General features: G+C 31.2%; 8 protein-coding genes across 8 annotated transcripts; 7 read left to right on the forward strand and 1 right to left on the reverse strand.

The window, feature by feature from the left end:
- Positions 1 to 35: 35 nt before the first annotated feature.
- Positions 36 to 425, forward strand: PPL_00367 (uncharacterized protein; the record flags this gene model as incomplete). The annotated part of the gene is made up of 1 exon (XM_020571397.1): positions 36 to 425. One exon carries the CDS (start codon positions 36 to 38, stop codon positions 423 to 425), a length of 390 nt encoding a protein of 129 aa, XP_020438671.1.
- Positions 426 to 629: 204 nt separating this feature from the next.
- Positions 630 to 1,504, reverse strand: 3B-2 (lactate utilization protein; the record flags this gene model as incomplete). Its single annotated transcript, XM_020571398.1, has 4 exons — positions 630 to 765; positions 828 to 960; positions 1,043 to 1,216; positions 1,279 to 1,504. 4 exons carry the CDS (start codon positions 1,502 to 1,504, stop codon positions 630 to 632), a joined length of 669 nt encoding a protein of 222 aa, XP_020438672.1.
- A 2,108-nt stretch (positions 1,505 to 3,612) lies between these two features.
- On the forward strand, positions 3,613 to 5,726 carry PPL_00369 (GTPase-activating protein; the record flags this gene model as incomplete). Its single annotated transcript, XM_020571399.1, has 6 exons — positions 3,613 to 3,766; positions 4,227 to 4,333; positions 4,604 to 4,786; positions 4,898 to 5,072; positions 5,156 to 5,527; positions 5,623 to 5,726. 6 exons carry the CDS (start codon positions 3,613 to 3,615, stop codon positions 5,724 to 5,726), a joined length of 1,095 nt encoding a protein of 364 aa, XP_020438673.1.
- Positions 5,727 to 7,021: 1,295 nt separating this feature from the next.
- Positions 7,022 to 9,035, forward strand: PPL_00370 (Arf GTPase activating protein; the record flags this gene model as incomplete). Its single annotated transcript, XM_020571400.1, has 3 exons — positions 7,022 to 7,218; positions 7,336 to 8,209; positions 8,292 to 9,035. 3 exons carry the CDS (start codon positions 7,022 to 7,024, stop codon positions 9,033 to 9,035), a joined length of 1,815 nt encoding a protein of 604 aa, XP_020438674.1.
- Positions 9,036 to 9,174: 139 nt separating this feature from the next.
- On the forward strand, positions 9,175 to 10,557 carry PPL_00371 (SDR family NAD(P)-dependent oxidoreductase; the record flags this gene model as incomplete). Its single annotated transcript, XM_020571401.1, has 2 exons — positions 9,175 to 9,177; positions 9,664 to 10,557. 2 exons carry the CDS (start codon positions 9,175 to 9,177, stop codon positions 10,555 to 10,557), a joined length of 897 nt encoding a protein of 298 aa, XP_020438675.1.
- A 353-nt stretch (positions 10,558 to 10,910) lies between these two features.
- Positions 10,911 to 15,592, forward strand: PPL_00372 (FAD-dependent oxidoreductase; the record flags this gene model as incomplete). The annotated part of the gene is made up of 4 exons (XM_020571402.1): positions 10,911 to 11,957; positions 12,383 to 12,423; positions 14,177 to 14,276; positions 15,560 to 15,592. The coding sequence occupies 4 exons, from the start codon at positions 10,911 to 10,913 to the stop codon at positions 15,590 to 15,592; spliced, it is 1,221 nt and encodes a 406-aa protein (XP_020438676.1).
- Positions 15,593 to 16,089: 497 nt separating this feature from the next.
- Positions 16,090 to 18,113, forward strand: PPL_00373 (putative transmembrane protein; the record flags this gene model as incomplete). Its single annotated transcript, XM_020571403.1, has 2 exons — positions 16,090 to 16,833; positions 17,052 to 18,113. 2 exons carry the CDS (start codon positions 16,090 to 16,092, stop codon positions 18,111 to 18,113), a joined length of 1,806 nt encoding a protein of 601 aa, XP_020438677.1.
- A 578-nt stretch (positions 18,114 to 18,691) lies between these two features.
- On the forward strand, positions 18,692 to 22,621 carry forD (actin binding protein; the record flags this gene model as incomplete). The annotated part of the gene is made up of 7 exons (XM_020571404.1): positions 18,692 to 18,816; positions 18,921 to 19,199; positions 19,286 to 19,427; positions 19,710 to 21,164; positions 21,223 to 21,439; positions 21,505 to 21,743; positions 21,809 to 22,621. 7 exons carry the CDS (start codon positions 18,692 to 18,694, stop codon positions 22,619 to 22,621), a joined length of 3,270 nt encoding a protein of 1,089 aa, XP_020438678.1.
- Between the last annotated feature and the right edge of the window lie 17 nt (positions 22,622 to 22,638).

The raw sequence follows: 22,638 nt of genomic DNA on the forward strand, positions 1-22,638 counted from the left end.
TTCATTGACACCAAAAGATGATCCATTTTAAATCTATGCCAAAGAGTAATAGACATTTATACTTAGGTATCAATCATTTTGATAAATATATAGATGATAGTAATGTAAGAGTTACTCCTGTAGAAGATCAAAATCAATCAAATCATACTGGCATCGCAACAATCGAATATCAAAACGGATCAAATTTAAATAATATCGATTGGTCTGAAAATGATAGCAATTATCAAATAGAAGAATCTTATTTCTTTGACAATTGTGAAGATAACAATAGATTTGAAATGGAATATATGTTTCAAGAAAATTCCAATAGAAGTAGCCCCTTTGGAATATCATCGTTAAGTGGAAAAACATATCAAAAGAATAGTGAAGAAATCAAATATGAACTGCACAGTGATCTGAAAGGACCGAATGCTAAGTTCTATTAGGAATCAAAAAGTCATTTAAATAAATCAATCAATTCTATCTTACTAGAGTGATTTATCGATAGGAATTGGAAATTGGTAAAAAAAATAGATTATTATATTTATTCAAAAAACAAATAGTTTATTTTATTCCATTTTTTTTGATATGATGATATTTTTCATTATTTAATATTGAATTATCATATTGTTCTGTTGCAATCAGACAGCTTAATATCCGAGTTCCTTATTCACAAAGATAATATGGATTCTCTCCTTGGCCATATTGCTATTGGCAATTCTAATAAGATTTTGGACTTGACTTCCTGGTACTTTGTAAGCATAGTTGGATCTAACAGACTCGCATCTAATATATATTTAAAAATTAATAAGTTAACTTTTAAATTATTATATTTTAAAAACACTTACGGTAAACAGAAATCCCAGATTCTTCTCTCTGCCTCTTGATCATTTTCGACAATCTTTTGAGTACCAACAATGCAAACTACATTCTTGGCAGCAAATGGCATGGCGCCAGTTCTACTACCACTAGCATCACATGCTAAATAAATAAAAATAAAATAAATGAGTAAAAAAAAAACAAAAGATAATTAAATTCTTAATATCAAAAAAAGATTACATACAATAAATAACACCTTCTTTGGTTACAGCTGGTAAAGAGCAGAGGAAATAATCAGAAGCCATCGAGAAACGACGAAGTTCAGTTTGCTTGGCTGGATCCTTTTCATTTAAGATGGCAACATGCAAGTTTCTCCATCCATGTTTATCATCCTTAAGATAATCCAACAAACCAATTTCTATAGTTTTTTTATGAATCATAATTAATTTCAAGTATATTGAAATGCTTTAATATATTTACCAGAAAGTGTAACAGAACCACAGTTCATAACTGATGATTCCTTTGGAATCGATTTGATGACCAAGTCCAAAGCTTCTTTTTCAGTGTTGACAATGTCAACCTTGAATTGGTTCTCACGGAGTTTTTTGGCGGTGTTTTCGACCACATCCTTCGATGGCATCTTACGATACTTGTTATCGACCTTAAAGTCTGGCTTGTGTGATGGTAATTGGGCAAAAGTCAACATTTTTATTTAATTCTAATAAGATTGTTTGTAAAATAATAATAAATTAATATAAGAAAAACTAAATTTAATTAAATTGAAATAATGATGAAATTGGGTCGCAGTTATTTATGGTGAAGTTGAACTATTATGTTTATCAAAAAAATTATTTTGGAAATTAATTGTTTTTTTTTGTTGGGTGTGGTTAAATTAAAATTGAAGTTGAATGAATGTTTGTTCAAAAAAAACCCTAATTAAAATAACAATGATATAATGAGGTGTGGTATTGAGAGTAGATAGTATAATTTATTGTAATAGCACTAAACACAATTGAAAAATGCTTTGAAAAAAAAAAAAAAAAAAAAAAAAAGATAATAATAAAGTGTAAAATATATACATACAAGAATAAAACAACTGATAAATCGATAAATATTAATATATGATTTTTGTATATATTAAACCTTATTCCATTTGCTTTATATAGAGAATTTAATTTAAATGGTTCAAGTTTATTAAAATATCAAAAATTAAATTTAAATTAAAGTTATGTCCAATTCCTTTTTCCTCCTTAACCAACCCATTGAAAAGATATTTTATTTTATTTTTTGCTTGTTTCCGGATTTTATTAAAAAAACAAAAAGTAAAGATCAAAGCAATAGTGATGAATTTGTTCTCGGAACGTCTCTACTTCCGGACTTGAAAAGTATTTTTAGAGATGATAATGAGCTTATTGTTATAAAATTTGGTTGATGAAGTTGTTGAACAAAATATGTCAGAGCTTCCGAGAAGCTTTTGCAAAAAAAAAATAAAGTATAGATTAAGCTATATTGATTTTTGTAACGTCAATTCCAGACTTGAATAGTATATTTAGAGATTGATGAATCATTGTTTTAAAATTTCTATTGGCGAAGTTGCAGTTGAAAAAATATGTCATAGCTTCCGAGAAGCTTTTGCAAAAAAGTCAAAAATTCGTGAACAGTGTGACATCATTTAGAATAGCTCTGTTTGAAGTGAACGGATGAGTCATTAATCGAAAACAGTTATATTTGGTTATTTGATGATAGTTATTAATAAATCAAAATTTAACAAACATGAAAATGAATTTTGTTCTAACTAAATATGTAAAATGATGCAGTTCTTGCAAGAGCTCGATTTTCATTCGATCTTATTTATTTTATTGTAAAATTATTAACACTTCACATGTTTAGGTTTGTTTTACTTAATTATTGGAGAAAATCATAGCAAATAGAACTTCAATTGTCATTATTAATATTATATTGTTGTCACTATAACTATACACATTTAGTTTCTAACAAAAAAAAAAAAACCATTATTTTAGAAACAATTCGATTATACACTAGAATAATAAAATTCTAAAGATGATGATGGGTTTTTCATTAAAATAAATATTGATTGTTTCTTGCAAAAAAATTATTTGTATTTTTATGATAATTAGAACAAAAAATGATGAAAAAAAAAAACTGAAGAACAAAATACCCCCTTTTTATTGATCAAAAATTGGCTTGTCTCATACTTTATTTTTTTATTTTAAAAAAAACTTTAAACTTAGTTAAAGATTATTACGACAAAAAAATAAAAGAATAATAATAATAAAAGAATCAATCAAAACTATGACCTATTTAAATAATATTTGATTAAATAAAAAATAAGATAAATAGGAAAAAAAAAAAGAAATAAAAATATTTTGCAAAAAAAAAAAAAAAGCAAATCAAAAAATTTTTTTTTTAAATAAACAATTTTAATAATAGATAAATCAATCAAATCAATCAAATCAAATCAGTAGACAAAGATAGATAGATATATTATAATTATATCAAAAATAATAAAATAAAATAAAATAAATAAGGATAACATAATTTATTAATAATAATAATAATCATTATAATAGTAAAACAATACAAAAATAGTAGTTGTAACAACAATTTTAGTAAAAGCTAAAAATAAAATATAATAAAAAGAAAAGGATTAAAGATAGATTAATTAGTACATTATTTTTAAAGAAAGAAAGAAAAGAAAAGAAAAGATAGATTTATTGTGGAAGAAAGATAGATAGATTTGATTGTTAGTGATATATTATAGATTATAAAGAAAATAGGATAGAGATGAATACAATGATTACACCATCAGTTGGATACAGAATCGAAGGTTCTAATGATACAGAACCTAAAGTATTTGATTGTTCAACGGTACCTAATCTTTTAGAGGGTGTATTCGATCTGTCTGATAACGATTCCCTCTATTTTCGTGAAACTTTTTTAAATAGAGGTATAATATCATATATGTTAAACATAAACAAAACAAATTACATCAATAAATCAACAACAACAACAGCATCACTCAATCGATCGATCAATAACTTTTTTTAAAAATCATACATAATAATACTTAATCAAATCAGTCCATATTCATATTATTCAAAGAGAAAAGAAAGAGAGACTAGAGTTTAAACTTAAACGTTAAGAAAGAACTCAAAACTCAATATATATTTTTATATTGGTTGGATAATAATAAAGAAGTGAGGTGAAAAAAAAAATAAAAAAAATAGAGAATGATAGAGTTTTTACAAAAATTTTTAGATTTTTTAGATCTTTTAAAGAATCGGAGAATATCGGATTTAAATTACCACACCTTAATAATAGTTTAGTTATTTATTGATCAATTATTATTATTTTATTATTATTAAAATAGATTGACTAATCATCATTTTAATCTTACCTTTTTTTAGATCACTATAATTTCATTAATACAACAACACCAGAGAATCCAGTCTGTATATCAATAGTTTTAGATAAAGATGGAAAGAACTATAGTAGTTTACTTAGAACCTCTGCTGTATGTTATCATCATCATCATAATAATCATCATCACACCACAATGACAATGACAAAAACAATAATAATAATGTCAACAACTCATTAAAAGAAAGAAAGAAAGAATGAATGACAGATTACGTTAGTATTTTAGGTTTGATCGTAGTCCTTTGTTCTTTCTTCTCTTTGCTTTATTGTGAATGTCATTGTCAAATTTAAATTGGTGTTGGAAACGATTTTGTATGTTTGTTTGTTTGTTTAACCATTTTTATTGTTGTTCAAAATCATTTAGGGTAATCAAAGATTGAGTGTACCGGCGGACAATGTAAAAGCATCATGGTGGAGAAGATTATTTAAAGCAGGACCCTCACCCTATGACATGTTAAGATCGATCGCACCACAACACTACAACGGAATGAAATTGATTGTTGATCCTGCATTGCCACCTGCACTTATGAACTTGGAAGAGAAACAAGTAAACTATATATCCTATTATCACCTAAAAATTAATTTAATAGAGATCCACACAATATTCTAACATATCTATTATTATTATTATTATTATTATTATTATTATTATTAATAGACTATTAAAGGATTTAAATTTGGTATATTATATGGACAGGAAGGTCAAACTAAAGAGGATGAAATGTTTGCAAACGTTGATTCAAGCGCTGAATTCGAAGAGTTTTTAGACTTTATTGGTGAGCGTGTCCCATTAACTGGATGGCCAAACTTTAGAGCAGGTCTCGATGTTAGAAGTATGTGTGATAACCTCTCTTTTTGTTTTTTTTTTTTTTGTGGATCTAGATAGCATGCTAACTATTTTGATATTCATTTTTAGCTGGAACAACTGGAAGTCACTCTATCTATCAACGTTGGAATAACAATGAAGTGATGTATCATGTATCGAGTATGCTGCCATTCAATCAGAAGGACAAGCAGCAACTCGAGAGAAAAAGACACATTGGTAATGATATTGTGGTCGTTGTCTTCCAGGATGGCGACACCGTTTACAGACCTACCACCATCAGTTCGCGTCAAGTTCACGTCGTCCTGGTAGTCAAGGCAGTCAAGGTTGAGTCTGACCCAGGACAGCGTTACTATCGATTGGCAGTGGTCTCGAAAGACTCTGTACCAGAGTTTGGTCCACCAATGCCACAGAACGGTTTATTCAAAAAGGATCAAGCATTCAAAGATTTCTTTTATGCAAAGTGTAAGATTTAATTAACCACTACCTATTATTATATTATTGTATCTTACTTATTCAATGATTCGTTCAATTCAATTCATTTCAATTCATTTCTATAGTGTTAAATGCAGAGAAAGCAAGTTACTCTGCACCAATCTTGGAAATGAAACTTTCACGTACAAGAAAAGCATTGTTAAAAGATGTTTCTGAAGCCTTTTGTTAATATTATGAGTAATAGTTCAGATAGATAGATAGATAGATAGATGATGATCAATCAATTAGTAACAAATAACAAATAACAAAACAACAATAATAATAACAACAAATTAATCATCGTCATCATCATCATCATCATCATCATCAATAATATTAAAATTACTATTTATTTTTCTTTTTCAACTTTCAACATTCAACATCAATCTAAACAACCAACCAACATAAAATTGTTTTTAAACTTTACCTTTACTGAAAAACAAACTCCAAACTCCAACACCCATCACCTTTCACTTTCAATCTCACTTCCAAACTATCAACAACTTCAAAATCAGTAACACTACCTACTAAATATCAACAATACAAAGAAAGATCAATTTTAATTATCTATAACATCAACAACATCAACATCAACTCAACAACAATTACAAACTAAACTATACTATTTATTATTATTATTATTATTAAAAAAGAAAGAAAAAGAAAAAAAACAAAAAAAAAAAAAAAGTCAACAATCAACCTTCTCTAAATTTCCCTTATCTCAAACACATGGTTTGACGAAAATGTGTATGATAGAAGATGCTTTAAAAAGGCGAGATGATTACTCCACTCCCTCTATATCTCTTCAAACCAAAATAACCAACAAACAAACAAACAAACAAACAAACAAACAAACAAACAAACAAGCAATCAATCAATAACAACAAGATTTATAATAATATTAAAAAAAAATAAAAAATAAATAAAATAAAAAACTTTTAAAATAAATTAATTATTGTCTTATTAAAACCTAATCATTGTAATGTAATTAATTAATCAATCGAATTGTGTGTGTGTGTATGATCACAATTAACAATTGTAATTTCTTTAAATCGGGTCAACAAAAATTGCACCATTCTATTTATAAATTGCTGGTAAAGCTGTGTGGTTAAAGAAGAAGGAGGAGGTGACGTCGTTTTTTTAATGTATTTTTTTTTTTTTTTGATTTTTCCAATTTTTTTTTTAATTGTTTTCAATAACTTCTTCTGCTTTTTTTGAAAAAGTAAGTGTGTAAGAATTTAACTACTACTGTTTTTTTTATTATTCATTATAGTTTTTTATTTTTGTATCATTATTATTATTAATTATTTTATTTTTTATTAATTTTAGATATTGCAATCTATCTATTTTTTTATATATAATTGTTATATCACAATAATTATTATTTTGTTTTTCAGTTTTTTTTTTTAGTTAGCTGTTTTTGTTTTTTTTTGATTGATTGAAAGAGATTATAACAACAGAAACATAATAGAAAATATTAAAAAGATGTCATTGTCTGCCAGTGCTACCAATAATATCAATAGAGCTAAAGAGTTGTTCAAGAAGCTCAAGGAAGAAGATCCATCAAACAAACAGTGTTTCGAGTGTAGATCGGCAAATCCACAATGGGCATCTGTATCATACGGTATTTTCATTTGTTTGGAGTGTAGTGGTGTTCATAGAAGTTTAGGTGTACATCTTAGGTAATGTATATTTTGAATTCAGAGAAAAATAATAAAAATAATTTAAAAACAGATCATTTTTATTAATATCTATTATTGTTGTTCTTGTTATTATTATTATTATTATTATTATTATAGTTTTGTTAGAAGTTTAACAATGGATCAATGGTCGGATAAACAATTGGAAATGATGTCGGTCGGTGGTAATGCAAGGGCAAGAGAGTTCTTTAAGAAGCATGGTGTGCCAGAGGGATTGGATATAAAGAACAAGTACAACAACAAGAACGTTCAGATGTACAAGGAGAAGATTCTCGCGTTGGTCGAATCAAAGGTTTGGAAGGAACCGGAACCATCGTCTTCCTCCTCATCGAGCAGATCGACATCCACCTCCTCCTCTGCACCATCGTCAAGCAGCTCAACACCAACCACAAAGAAACCAACACTTATCAGTAAAGGTTTTGACGATTGGGACGATTGGGATTCGAACAACAACAGTTCACCAAAGTCATCTTCTAAATCAACATCATCATCCTCTTCCTCTTCTTCTGTTGTTAAAAAAGATAAAGAGAGAGAAAGAGAAAGAGAGAGGGAGAGAGAAAGAGATAGAGATAGAGAAACTTATTCATCTACAACCTCAAAGTCATCACTTACCAATAGCAGTGGTGGATATAATACCGGTAGTAAATCATTCTCAAGTGAATCGTCGTATTCTTCACAGTCGCAACAATCGTCGAATTCATCGCAATCCTATTCAAGCTCTGCCAAGTCATACTCTTACAACAGCAATAACAATAGCGGCAGTAATACAAATGATCAACGTCTCAAACAGTTTAGCAATGCTAGATCGATATCTAGTTCCGACTACTACGGTGAGTCCGACGGTGGATACAACTCGTCGAGAGGTGGCGGTGGTGGTGGTGGATACAACAACTACTCAACAAACAACTCAACACTCGACTATGGTTTATCATTGTTGGGTGAAGGCATTAGTAAACTATCTGTTGTTGCCAATGTAAGTTATTTATAAACAACTCTATCAATCATCTAGATGAGTAAACATACTAATCATATTATTTTCGGATTTTGTAAATCAGACTGTTTCAAATAAAATACAAGATGGTACATTGCTAAGTGATACCTCAACGATGGTATCTACATATATTCAAAAAGCAAAGGAAATGGTCAATAACTATGATGATCCAAGATCGTCGTATGGTGGCGGTGGCGGAAACGGCTACAATTCATATAATTCCTATGATAACAGTGGATACAATAGTTATAACAATAATGGTAATAGCATGAGAAGTAGCAACGACGGATATAGCAGTAACAATAGTAATAGTAATAGTAGTAGAGCGAGCGGCGGAATGGGTAATAATAATAGTAATAACAGTATGAGATCATCATCTGGTTCAAACTCAACAAAGAGTAATAGTAACAGTGGTAAATCATCATCATCATCATCTAAATCACAAAAGAAGTCAAGTAAACCAACTACGGTTGCTGCCGACGACGAAGAGTTTGTAGGTTGGGATGTAAAGAGTGATGACGAAGGTGATGAGGATAACGAAGACGAAAGCAATAGCATTAGAAGCAGCAATAGCAATAATAGCAGTGCCAACAACTCCAATCACAACAGCAAGCCAAACAGTGACAACGAAGACACCAAGGATTCATGGGTATGGGGTGAGGAGGAATCTACTTCATCTGCCACCAAGTCATCGTCAAAGAAAACATCATCATCGGAATCAACAACACACACCAAAGCATCAACCAAATCATCATCAACCAAAAAACAACAACCACAATCAGATTGGGATAATTGGGATAACGAATAAAAACAAAAAGAAAAAAAAAACATAACATTACAATGATGTTATCAAATAAAACATAACATAATAATAATAATAATAATAATAATAATAAAACAATCTTTAACACCATATAGATTCTCACCCAAACTAATCATTCTAAATAATGGTATCACCAATCAATCAATCAACCAACCAACCAACCAGCCAACCTCAAATCCTACCTTTTAACCTTTATTATTTTTTTATAAGGGTAAAACTGAAATAAATAAAATTATAATCACTAAATACATAATTGAAAACGATTATTAGTATCACGTCATACACCAACAAAGAAATAAATATAACAAATACAGATTGACGTCAACAAATAATTTAACACACTTTTAGATCACATCATATTTTTTACTATTTTTTTTGAGAAGTGTGGTGTTTTTTTTTTTTTTTTAAGATTAATAAATTGGTAATTTCTAAAACGAAACATTGCAATTGCTTTGTTTGTTTACATAAATATGATAAATGTTTATTCACTAAATCAATAATATTTAAAGTAACTTTTTTTTTTTTGTTTTTAAAGAGAATAATAATAAAAATGGAAATAATAAAAGAGATAACTATATCTTTTATTATTACATTGGCAGATATTATTATACAGACGACTTTTTCGATTTTGGGATATATCTTCTTCCTTTTGATAACACCGATACTCTATTTCATTGGTTTATTCAATGCAAAGAAGTTTCCGGATCCAAGGAGTATCTTAATTACCGGTGCGTCCAGTGGCATCGGTAAAACCTTGGCTATAAACTACGCGGCTAAAGGAAAAGTATTGTTTCTAACTGGAAGAAATAAAGAGCGTCTCGAGGAGGTTGTCTCATTGTGTCAGAGGAAAGGTGCCAGAGTCGAATATACCACTATCGATGTGACGGATCGCGAGATTTCCGAGTGGATCGTCGATTCCGACCGGAAGTCACCGATCGACTTGGTCATTGCCAACGCCGGAGTAACCGAACTCGTACTTCCCGAAACAATGACGTACGAAGAGAAACTCCACAGAGTCAACGATGTCAATGTCAATGGTGTTTTGAATACTGTGATGCCTCTGATACCGGCATTCAGGGAGCGTTCCACCGGCCAGATTGTGGTGACTGGCAGTATATCCTACCAGGTTCCTTTGGCGTGCCCCATCTATTGTGCCACCAAGAGTTGGGTTCAATGCTGGTGTACTTCACTGCGCCAGGAACTCTTGCCGTATGGCATCGGTGTCACTGTTTTGGTGCCTGCATTCGTGAGGACGCCAATGTCAGAGGCGGTGCCAATTGCCAACAAACCATTCGAAAAGACCACCGATGAAAGTGTCAAGATTTTCATGAGAGACATAAGCAGCAACAAAGCATTTTCATGCGACAATAACGCCGTTCTATATCTTTCAAGTCTCTTCAAAGTATCACCAAATCTCAGAGATGGATGGACATTCATTCAAAACAAAATATATCCAGAAGGCAATATGGATACCTACGATTATACATCTAAAAAGAAGAATCAATAATAATAATAATAATATTGAACATTTTTAAAAAGTAAAAAAAAATAATTAAACTGTAATACTATTATAATAATTACAAACTTTTTCGAACAAAAGTTTCTAAGACCTTTGCAAAAAAAAAACAAAACAAAAGAGAACGGTTTAATTTTTTTTCTATTTTGAGTCACCAAAAAAGCAAGGTCAAACTTAACACACATTTAAAATAGCTACGTTTTATTTTTGGTTTATTATTAATTTTTGATCTTTCTAGTACACCAATTTGGTCTCAATCTGTTTTATAATTTTTTTCTTTCTCGAGAGAAAAAGTTTATAAATGTTTGCGATTTACCAGTGTTGTTAACTTAAATTTATCAAGAATGTTTAGTGATAAATTAATTAAAAATAAACGAATTGCTGTGATTGGTGCAGGGCCATCAGGTCTTTCGTTGGCTTGTTTATTACAAAAGAGAGGTGCTACTGATGTAAAGGTTTATGAAAGAGATATAAATAGATTTACTAGAATTCAAGGCGGTAGTTTGGATATTCACCAGGACTCTGGTCAGTTGATCATTAAGGCATCGGGCTTGCTAGATCAGTTTCAAAACAAGAAGATTCGTACAGGTGGTAGTTCTCATTCAATCTTGGACAAGGATGCCAAGCTCCATTATATGGTACCCGAGTTTAAATTATTGAATAGTAGACCTGAAATTGATAGAGGAGATTTAAGAGATCTGTTTCTAGATGCTTTGGAAGAGGATACAGTACTATGGAATCATCATTTAATAGGCGTAGAAATCGACAACAACTTTTTAAATAATAATTCGGTTACTTTGAAGTTTCAAGATGGAACAGTGGATCATGTTGATATACTGATTGGCGGTGACGGTTACAATAGTAAAGTTAGAAACCTTCTATTACCACCAGACAAAGTTCAAGGTGTTTACAAAGGTATCCTTTTGATTCAATCAGAAATTGAGAATCCATCTGAAAGGTGTCCACAAATAGATTCATGGGTGGCCAATGGCAGTATGTTTGCTTTGGGTGATGGAAAGCTATTGGGTGCCCAACAAAAGTCATCTGGGAATCTGGTTGTCTTTTTCTCGACGAAAAAGAATGAAGATTTTGTAAATCAATCCAATCTTCTATCTAACAACAACGATCTAATTAGAGAATTTCTATTTAAAGAATTCAACGGTTGGAATCAAGTGTTTATTGATTTAATTATTGAAGCCACAACATCAGTTCCTATTACAGCTAGATTATTATATGGAAATATTTGTGAGAAATGGGAGACCAACCCAAGAGTCACTCTGATAGGTGACAGCGCACATACCATTCTACCATTCACAGGAGAAGGAGCTAATATTGCAATGTTAGATAGTCTTGACCTTGTCAATGAATTAACTGATCCAAATAATAATTCAGTAGGTGAGGCATTCGAAAGATATGAAAAAAAAATGATAAAGAGATCAAAACAGACTTTATTGGAAACAGATATTGTGGCTGAGAAATTACACAATCAAAATGGTTTGGATAATTTCCTTAGAGAGATACTTCCCGGTCCTTTTTATTATTTTAGATCCTTTATGCCAAAAATTATAAACACATTAAATTATTTATATGGTTTCTATAGTTATTTATTTAAATCACCAAAAAAAAATTAATAAATAAATTAATAAATAAATTAATAAATATTCCAAATAAATATCTTTTTTTTTATGAACTTGTTTAGAATCTGGAATTTAGATCTTGATAGATTGTTTAAAGGGGTTAAATATCTTATAAATGATTCTATTTTTTTTTTTTTTTCCACCTACAGAACCATTCCCAATGGTTTATAGAATTTAAGACATTGAACAATTTTATTTGTTTCTACTTTTATGTCTCTATGTATTTGAAAGTTATTTTCTAAATGTTTGAGATTTAAAAAAAAACCGTAGATCTTGTTAATCGAAAATTGATATTTTCTTGATCGAAACTGATCCTTGATCTAATTTTTTTTTCTAATTTTGTGTAACCTTTTGCAAAAAGGAAAATATTAACCTAGATATCTGTTCCTTGTTTGTATGTAAAACATTACTAAATAAATAAACAAATTCCTTTTTAATATTGAGTAACTCTAGATATTATTTATTTTCTTTAAAGCAAAAGCAATGAGGTGAAGATGTAATGTTGGAATAGATATTTGAAAAGAAAACGAATCGTTTGCAATAACAAAATAAAAACATCAGGCAAAAACAAAAGTTCACATTTGCATACACTACAAATAAAATGCAAACATGAGATAAAAATCAAAAATATCATTTGAAAAAGATGAATGAACAACTTCAATTTTAAGCTGGTTGCAATCATGATCTTGATTTAATTAATTTAAAAAAAAACAAAATTAATTAATTTCGTTTTTTGTTTTTGCAAAAAATCTGCAAATTTCAAGGTGTTTCATCAAATTTAATGACAAAATTAATTTTGTTTTTTGTTTTTTTTTTGTTTTTCAAATTCAAGGATTCTATTTTTTGAGGCTCAAAATTACAATTTTTTCATTGACTTAATGCTGAGAGGATAAATCTTTGTTGATTTGATTCTAAATTTGCTTGATATACCGTTGTGATCTCTCTCGATCTAAAACTGGATTTGACAAAAACTACCTAGGGATGGAGTTCTTATATCATTGTGTTATAGAAATTTTGAGTATAAAGAAATTTGTAGTTCTTCCTTAAAAATCTTGTTGTTGTCGTCAACCAATAGAAACAAACTTTCATGCCAAGTGGAGTAAGTCGATGGAATATTAGATCATATAAGGTTATTATGAGGAATAGCTATATAAATCGCTGAGAATTTGAAATGATAAGCTTTTTTCTCTGGTGTTGTAGTAACGATGATCTGAATGATATTAATTCTACAAGATTGATATTGCAACTTGTAATTTTATAAATTTAAATAATTTCTTTAAACAAAAAAAAATTGAAGAGATTTTTAACTATTAAAACTTATCAACAAATTTAAACCATTTGGAATTAAAAATAATTAACTATCATTAAATCAATTTGTAAATATTTATCTCTGGTAAGTTAGATATAAAGTTTACATCATCTTTCAAATAAATAAATATAATAATACTTCATTGTCAAATATTTACTTTCAAAAAAATTAAATTTTTTTAATAATAAACTTCAAATAGTTTTAATTTTGTTTAATTTCCTTTCTTTTCCTTTCCTTTTATTTCAGATAGATATTAAAGATTAGTTGTTAAAAATGATCAGTTAAATTAAATATAGAATGTTATTTTTTTTTTCATCTTCATACCTCCTCCCTTTTCATAAAACCCCTATCTTATCATATTTCAAACAATTCAATATCTATAATTTTTTGTTACAAACCATCATTAAAAATATATCATTCAAACCACATGACCTCACACTGTGTCTCCATATGAAATTGTTTATCTCATCAAAACACCCAAACTATCATCAAAAAAAATAAAAACAAAAACCCTTTTTTTATGAAAAAAATAAATTAAATTAAATAAAATGATTGATCATCAATGATATACATTCATTTCATTACATATCTTAAATGCTATCAATCATACCAATAAATTCAATCTATTTTTATTTTATTTTATTATCTTTAATTTATTGTATAGAAACCAACCAAACCAAACAATCACTCAATATGACACCTCTTTCTTATTGATTGTCTCAAATCATCCAACACAACCCACAGCAGTCCTGATTTACCAACAAGTTTGTTTATAGCTCGACGAATTAAATTTTATTGTTATCTTGTAGTTGAGCAGTGTGTGTTTGTGTTTAGAGGTGGTGTGTTAGTAATTTGATGTTACAACTTTCAGTGATGATCAGAACATAGGCTTTTATATTGCTGATTTGCAAATACAAGAATAACAATGTGTTTGTTTGAGTGTAAGATCGCTGTGGTTTACACATTACACTACAATAGTCGACTTGCTGTGATATATCTATTTGCTATAATAGATTTTTCAATATCATAGCTTGGATATTAGAAAAACAATAATAAAATTCAATTATTTCTAAATAATAATAATAATAATAATCATTTTTTACTATTACTAGACCAACAACTCGCTATACCACTTTCTCTCTAACAAAATAAAATAAAATCAACTATATCAGTAACAATAATATTAAAAAACCAATCATAATCTTGGAGACATTTTTTGTTTTGAAGGAAAGTTCTAACTTAACTTTCAAGTCAAAAGTTCTTCTTGTTTTACTCAAAAACAAATAAAAAAACAAAACGATCAAATCAAAAGTTTGTGGCTGATATACTGACATCAGAACAACACTATCTATTACTTTTCACACTTGCTCCCTCTCTGTTGTTTTGCAAAAAGTAAAGTAGCCAATTAATTTCTATCGATGTTGGAATTATCCTCATCAAACCACACACACCACTTCAAATCTCAAGTCTTTTGATTTTACAAAAAGTCAGGTTCATAAATGTGTGTTTGGTTTGTTTTTGATTGAAACTTTAAAACTGGATTTATCACCCCATTCATAATATAATTCTTTTTTTTCAACAAAAACAACAAAACAACAACTAGAATAAATGTTTCAACCTTTAATTTAAGTGATCAGATTGTATGACAAAATCGATTTTGGAACACATCGAAAAAATTAAAGAGAGACTGTTAAATCTTGATCTACTATCGTTCTGCTTGGAACTCTTGAAAACAATATTAAATATAGACCATAAATATGCTTAGTTATCCCAATAACCACAACCAAGTTCTTTCTTTTGACCTGTCAATATAATCAACACTTGAGTGATGTGGATCTCTATCATTTAGTGCATGATCACTCTATTCTTTTTTTCTCCCCGTCCCAAGTTTTTTCTTTTTCAAACAATTGTTTTTAAAAAGGAAATGAAACGCTTTATTAACAACAATCTCAGAGTGATGGTTAATACTACTACTAACCACATAAACACAAACACCGAGCTCATTTCAAACACTTACTCTTCAATATCTATTTTATTTATTAGATAGATAGGTGGTAGTCCTTCTACTTCTTCTAATTAAAATAACAATTTTTTGGTTTGACCCGTCAAACAATAATAGCATGTGTTTAAATATTTCTTTAAATCAAAGATAGTTTATCATTTTCTGTATCACATTATAAATAAACCAACACCATCATCAAACACCAATAACTACATCCAAATTGGAATATATAAATCAACTGGTGCCAAGTTGACATTAGACTGTATCTATGTTGATCATACACTTTTAAAGAATCAAATTAATATTTGAAATTAATTAGATTTGTTAATTAATATTACCAATCAATCAATCGTTCACTTAAAAAATTCACCTATTTAAATGGTCCTGTTTATTTGTTATTTTAAACTAACATATTAATTCCTTTAAATATATATAGAAAAGGTTCGAATTCTAGTTTAATAAACAAACTTTTCGACCATTAATTTTAAACCCCATATATATATCTATATATCTTCTATTTATTTAAATCCATTCTATTTTTTTGTATATAATATCATATAATATCTCATAATTCAATGAGTTATCATAATAAAATTAATATATTAAGAAGCACATCGGTGGGCAGCCAACAGCCTGAACATAATACCCCAAACTTTAACCATCAAAACACCACCAATTTTCAAATGAACAATAATACACCGACATTGGTTGGTTCATACCCATCATACTTGGCACCATTGGAAATACCACCACCACTCGACCAATCTTTTGACAACAGTAACAGTAGTACCAATCTAATCAGACATAATACAATCACTTCCAACAACAGCAACAACAATCCACTGACAGCAAGTGAAAATGACATCTCCAAATCGACTGCCACTGCCACTACCAATACCAACAGAGTGGTGGATTCCTTTGATTTCAGTATGACAGACCAATCACTCAGTGAAAGTGTTTCACCTCGCAGACTCAGTCAGACCAATGAAATAGAGATGGAATCGATCAGTCGGAATTCCTGTGAGATGGACGGTGCCAAGATTGACGATGAGCCAAAGTCGTTCAAAGGTGATATCGAAGAAAACAACTACGATCCATTCGATCCATACCACGAGAAATTGTACACCATCGAAGATGTTGGCTGGAAAGGCAAACAAACCATAAAACTCATGTTCCAAAGATATTTTTTGGGATTAATTGTAGCAATATTTGTATCATTAGTCGTTTTTATAATGTCCCAAGTCGATTGGAGTGGTGATTCCAACGCCAATGTATATTTAAATAGAAAATCATATCATATTTTCTTTCAATTCGCTATTGTAAGTAAATGTTTTACAAAAAACATTAATATAGAAAAACATTATAATATTAACATTCATTAAATAATCATAATCAGTTATTATTTGGTCCAATTTATATTACTCTTGGATTCTCAGTATCATATGGTTTAAAAAGAATAAGAGAATCCAAAATATTGTATTATTCCATTGGAATCTGTCTGTTCTTGGTATTGTTCTATATGATATTGTATTTGAAGGGTATCAGTTATTGGTTCTATTTCATCGATGCCTTTGGTGTCGTTGTAATGTATACTTGTGGAGAGGTCATTTTCGCCTATAGTATGTCCATGCTCCTACAAAGTGAAACTGGAAAGCAACCGGACAAAAAGAAAGCGTATGGCGTCGCCTACAACTATTGTGCCCCCGATATCTTTGTAACCGTATTCACCGTTATCTATATGTTCTTTCTGCTGCCAATCTACTTCTCCATAGAAAGTGATATTCTGCGTTTGGGATGGCGTCTCGTTATCCATCCGATCTACTGGACCGCCATCATTGTTGTGGCGCGTCAGTTCTTGACACGTGACATCTCGACCGACGACATCATGCTCAACACCAACATCGTGCTCCACACCTTCTTCCACCACCAAACCCTCGGTAAAATCTTTGTATATACATTCAGTAGCGACGCTCCCTATCTCACTGAGGTCGGTATGATTGTTTCCGCGCTGGAAGACATCATCTTGCGTGCACTCGCTTTGAAGCGTGACGAGATTGTCCTATCGTTCTACTATGGAAAGGAGCGTGCTCGTCAAATTGTATATTCTCAACAGTCGCTCCAGCTGCGTGCAGCCATTCTCAACATCCAGGTCGCCCTCGAGTTCAGCGGTCTCATCTCGGCGCCCATCTTTATCTACCTCTTCCAAAAGTGGAAGATGTTGTTCCACTTTTTCGATACCGGTGCAATCAATCCGGTTACACTCTTCTATCAGAGTGTGCTCTCGATCGGTCTCGATCTCATAGCGGAATTCGTATGTACTTTTATTGAAACCAAGTATTTCAAGCTGCCACTCGAGCCCACTTGGAAATGGATGAAGTCTCACAAGTGGTTCTTGGCATGGCTTGTCTACGGATCTATAACGATGGGTCTGTTTGGAATGCTTTGGACATGCGCACGTGTACCTCGTGCCGGTCTGTGTTCTGCCGACGACATATGTACATGCAATCAAATCATCTCTAGTTCAATTCCAGATTTCTGTAAAACAAATTCAACAATCATTCCATTATTAAACACAACAACCTCAAACTTTATATTTTAAACAAATAAAAAAATAACTAAATAAAAAAATAATAAATTATATGTATAGATAGAACAAAAAATAAAAACATAAATTATTTGTCTTTATTAAAAGTCATGAGATATGAAGTTTAGAATTAAAATAAAAATGAAATACAATCATATGTCAATTGACGATGATATCATCTTACATACTATTGATTCAAAAAATAGTTATATTTGTAGAGTGTTTATTTTACACATAAAAACAATGAACACTAAACACTTTCATCAACCTTTTTCACATCACACCCTATATATCTTATCAACCACTAAGTCAAGATAAGCAAATATATACAATTTTGAAAGAATAATATCATATTCATTTATTTTTGTTTTTTTTTTTTTTTTTTTGATGTATGTTTATAAACATTAATATTTGAATTAAAAATAATATTATTAATATTAATTTATAGAATTAATTTATTTGGTTATCTCTTATCTATTTGATTTTATTATTATTGTTTTAATAATTTATTTTATTATATTTTATTTCCAGAAATTCAAAGATATTTATTTTTAGATTATCTATTACTTTTAATATGATATGTTGATCAAAATATGGTTAGATTATTTTCAAGTAAATCAAAGAAACAAGATGATCCAAATGCAATAAATAATGCCTTTCAAGTGGTATTAGATGAAGTTGGTGTACCAGAAACTGAAAGAAAAGCGTTGATGGATTTGTAAATATCAAAAAACAATATAATTTGATGAACATCAATTTTCAGATTTATTTTTTAAAAAATAACATATATTAATTTATTTTATATACAATTGTATTTTATAGAGATGTAGAAAGAAAACAACAACTTATTACATCATTTAAGAATAAAGCAATTTCAAAAAAAGATTATGGATCTAGTCATAAGAAATCTACAAGTAAACCAGTCAGCCATTCGCCTCAGTATTTCGTGGAGGGTCTGAAGAGTAACCCATCAAAAGAGGTACTCACTTCACTACGTGTCAGACTTGGAAATCAACCTTTGAAATGGCTAAAGGAATTCATTGCAATTGATGGTGTTGCTTTATTAATTAAAGTTTTATCTACATTTGAAATCAAACCAAAGTAAATATAAAACAACGAAACGAAATCAAATCGAATTGAATCAAATTAATTAACTAATCAATATTAATCTTAATTAATCTTACTAGTAAAACACCGGATGATATATTAATTATTGCACAATGTTTACATTCTTTAAAGTTGATTATGAATAATAGAATCGGTTTGGATGCAGTCATAAAGATTCCCAACAGTATTGGATCGATTTCATTGCTGTTGGATACACCGCATGTAAAGTCAGTGTTGATGGTGTCAGAGTTGTTGGCCGGTTTGTGTGTTCTGCACCAGAAAGGACATGGACTTGTACTCTCGGGAATGGAACACTACAGGGAGGTGAAGCGTGAGAAGAAGCCATTCATCAACTTGATCAACGGTTTGTCACAGCCGGGCCCGTTGCAACCTGTGACTTTTGCGCTTATCAACACTCTGATTAGCACGGCACAGAACGTCGACGATCGTATCAAGATTAGGAATCAATTCAAGCGAATTGGAATTCAAAACATTGTGCATCAGATCGCTACAGAGCTACGAAAGAATGCCAATCCAGACTTGCAGACTCAACTCGATCTCTTTGAGCAAGAGGCGCGTTGGGACGAGCAAGAACAAGCCGAGAATATTCGTGGTGACCAATCCGATGACAATCCAAACTCGCTGTTGAGACAGTTGACCGAACGTACTACTGGCGGTCCTTTGTATCCGGCATTCATCTCCATCATGAAACTGATGCTAAAGAATGCAACGGAAGATGATACCAGCGATGAAGAGTGTCTTTCGAATTTCATCTTTGTCGAGAAGATACTGAATAAGATGAATGGAGGTGATATTAGTAGCGATGATCTCAATGGATTCTTTGGTGATATGACTGGTGGCGGTGGTGTTGGCGGTACCATCGACATTGCCAATGTGTCGTCGGAGAAGGCCGTTCTCATTCAGAAGGAAATAGAGGATCTGAGAAAGGAGAAGAAGAAATCCGCTGAGAAATTGCATGAGAAGGACATACTACTGACAAAGTTGGCAAAGCGATTGAAGAGATTGACCGATGCCATTAAGAATGGAACCGCTGAAGAGGCACTCAAAGAAGAGGAGGAGTTGGAAAGCGATCTAGTCAAAGTGGCATCGACTTCCACTGGCGTAGGAGCAAAGGCAGGCTTGCAGACAGTGAAATCCGGTCTCGATACCAATCAATTGATCAGGGCGAAAGCTCCTACTGGTGAAGTGACCAACTTCCTCTCTGGACTATCCGGTGAAGATACCGACGCTTCTGCTGATCCCGCCGCTGCTTCCGGTGGTATTCCTTTGCCTCCAGGAGTGCCTCCACCTCCACCACCACCCGGACTGAAAGCGCCAGCCACACCTGAGCGATGCTCACGTCCTCCCAATGTCAAACTAAAGAGTTACCAATGGAACAAGTATCGTACAAGAAACATACCAAACACTTTCTGGACCAAGGTCAACTACTCCAAGTACGATGATTCCCTTCCCTACGAACAGATTGAAACACTGTTTGCTGCGGCAATCTTTGAGAAGAAGCAATCGGAGCAAAAGAAAGGTGATGTTACTGTGATCGATCCGAAACGTGCACAAAACATCGGAATTCTGCTCTCGCGTTTCAAGGGTATCTCCTATGACACTCTCTACGATGCCATCTACAATCTTGACGACAAGGTACTAGATCTTGAAACGATCAATCAGATGATAAAGTATGTACCTACCAAGGAGGAGATAGATGCTATCAAAGCATTCAATTCCGCCAACGAAGCCAAACCCGTTGAAGAGCGTCTTAAACTCGGCAAAGCAGAGTTGTTTATCGATAAGATATCGGATATTCCAAGATTGACACAACGTATACAGGCACTCCATTTCAAATTAAACTTCCCAGAGAAGTTGTACCATGCCAAGCCAGACATTAGAACATTCAATGAAGCAATGATGGATTTACAAAATGAGAAATTATTTTCTGTTATGGAGGTATGTATATTTTATTATTGGTATATATATTTGATTACTAATATTATTATTAAAATAGTTAATTCTTTCAATTGGTAATTTCATAAACTATGGTACAAATAGAGGAAATGCTTCTGGTTTCAAGATTGACAGTATTAACAAGATGGCTGATACTAAGTCAAATGTCAAGGACAAATACAATTTGGTTCACTTTTTAGTTGAATTAATCATGTCTATCAATCCAAATATACTTAATTTCTCTGAAGAAATTCCAAAGGTCGCTGATGCCGCAACACGTAAGTTATTTTATTTATAATTTTTAAACAATTCAAAACATACTTAAACTTTTATACTCTATTAGTATCATTTTCAACATCAACCTCTGAAATTAGATTGTTAAAGGCTGGCTTGATTAAATTGGAAAAGGAGTTATTTGAAGGAAAGAAAGAAGAGGAAGAAGAGGAATCAGAAAAGAAAGAAGGTGATGAAGCCGAAGGTGAAGGAGATGGCGAAGCTAAGGAACCACCAAAAGAAAAGCCAGTCAAAGTATCACAAGTATCTCCACTTGATGATAATGATCCATTTAGATTACAATTATCAGTAAGTTATTTTTCAATTAATTTATATAATTCAAATAATTAATGTTATATTATAATTATAAATAGGAATTCATATTATCAGCTAAAACTGAATTGTCAGATGCAGAATCATTATTAGGAGAAACTGAAATTCTTTATACAAAGGTTACCAAGTTCTTCGGTGAAGATACTTCAAGACCGATGGAGGAGTTCTGTGCTATCTTTAAGCGATTCTCTGATACCTTCCAGAATGCCAAGAAGGATTTGGACAGAGAGAAGGAATTGACTGAAAAGGCAAACAACAGAAAGAATCAGAAACTCACTGCTGCCGCCAACAAAGCCTCACCATCAAAGACCACTCCTAATCTTGCCAAGTCAAAGTCCAGTCGACTTGGTATGCTAAAGAAAGGACTTAAGAGATCGGTTGGCTCTGAGAGTGAAAGTAGCAGCTCCAACGAAGATGAAGATGCCATCAGAGAGTACATAAACTCGTTGGAAACTGCCAGTCCAGGTACACACAGTGATTCGACCGATGGCGAAGGAATGATGGATGATGTACTCAACCTCATTCGAGACGGTGACTTTAGAACCATCAGAAGACAGCACCTCTCCAAGGGTAACAAGATAAGACCACCAAAACCTAAACCACATATCCCTGAGGATACCATGTCTACCTACTCCTCTGCATCCTCGAGATTCGACGCAGAACCTCTTGAGGAGAGTGAAGATGATGGTTCAATTGATGACTTTTCAGATGATGACCACGAAGATGATGAGAATGAAGAAGAAGAGGATGATGATGGTGATGGTGATGATGATGATGATGAGGATGAAGAAGAAGAGGATGATGATAGTGATGATGAAGAAGAAGAAGAAGAAGATGATATTTTAGAAGAATAAATAAATAAATAAAATAA

The sequence above is a fragment of the Heterostelium album genome, assembly GCF_000004825.1.
Source record: "Heterostelium album PN500 unplaced genomic scaffold PPL_scaffold1, whole genome shotgun sequence".
NCBI lineage: Eukaryota > Evosea > Eumycetozoa > Acytosteliales > Acytosteliaceae > Heterostelium > Heterostelium album.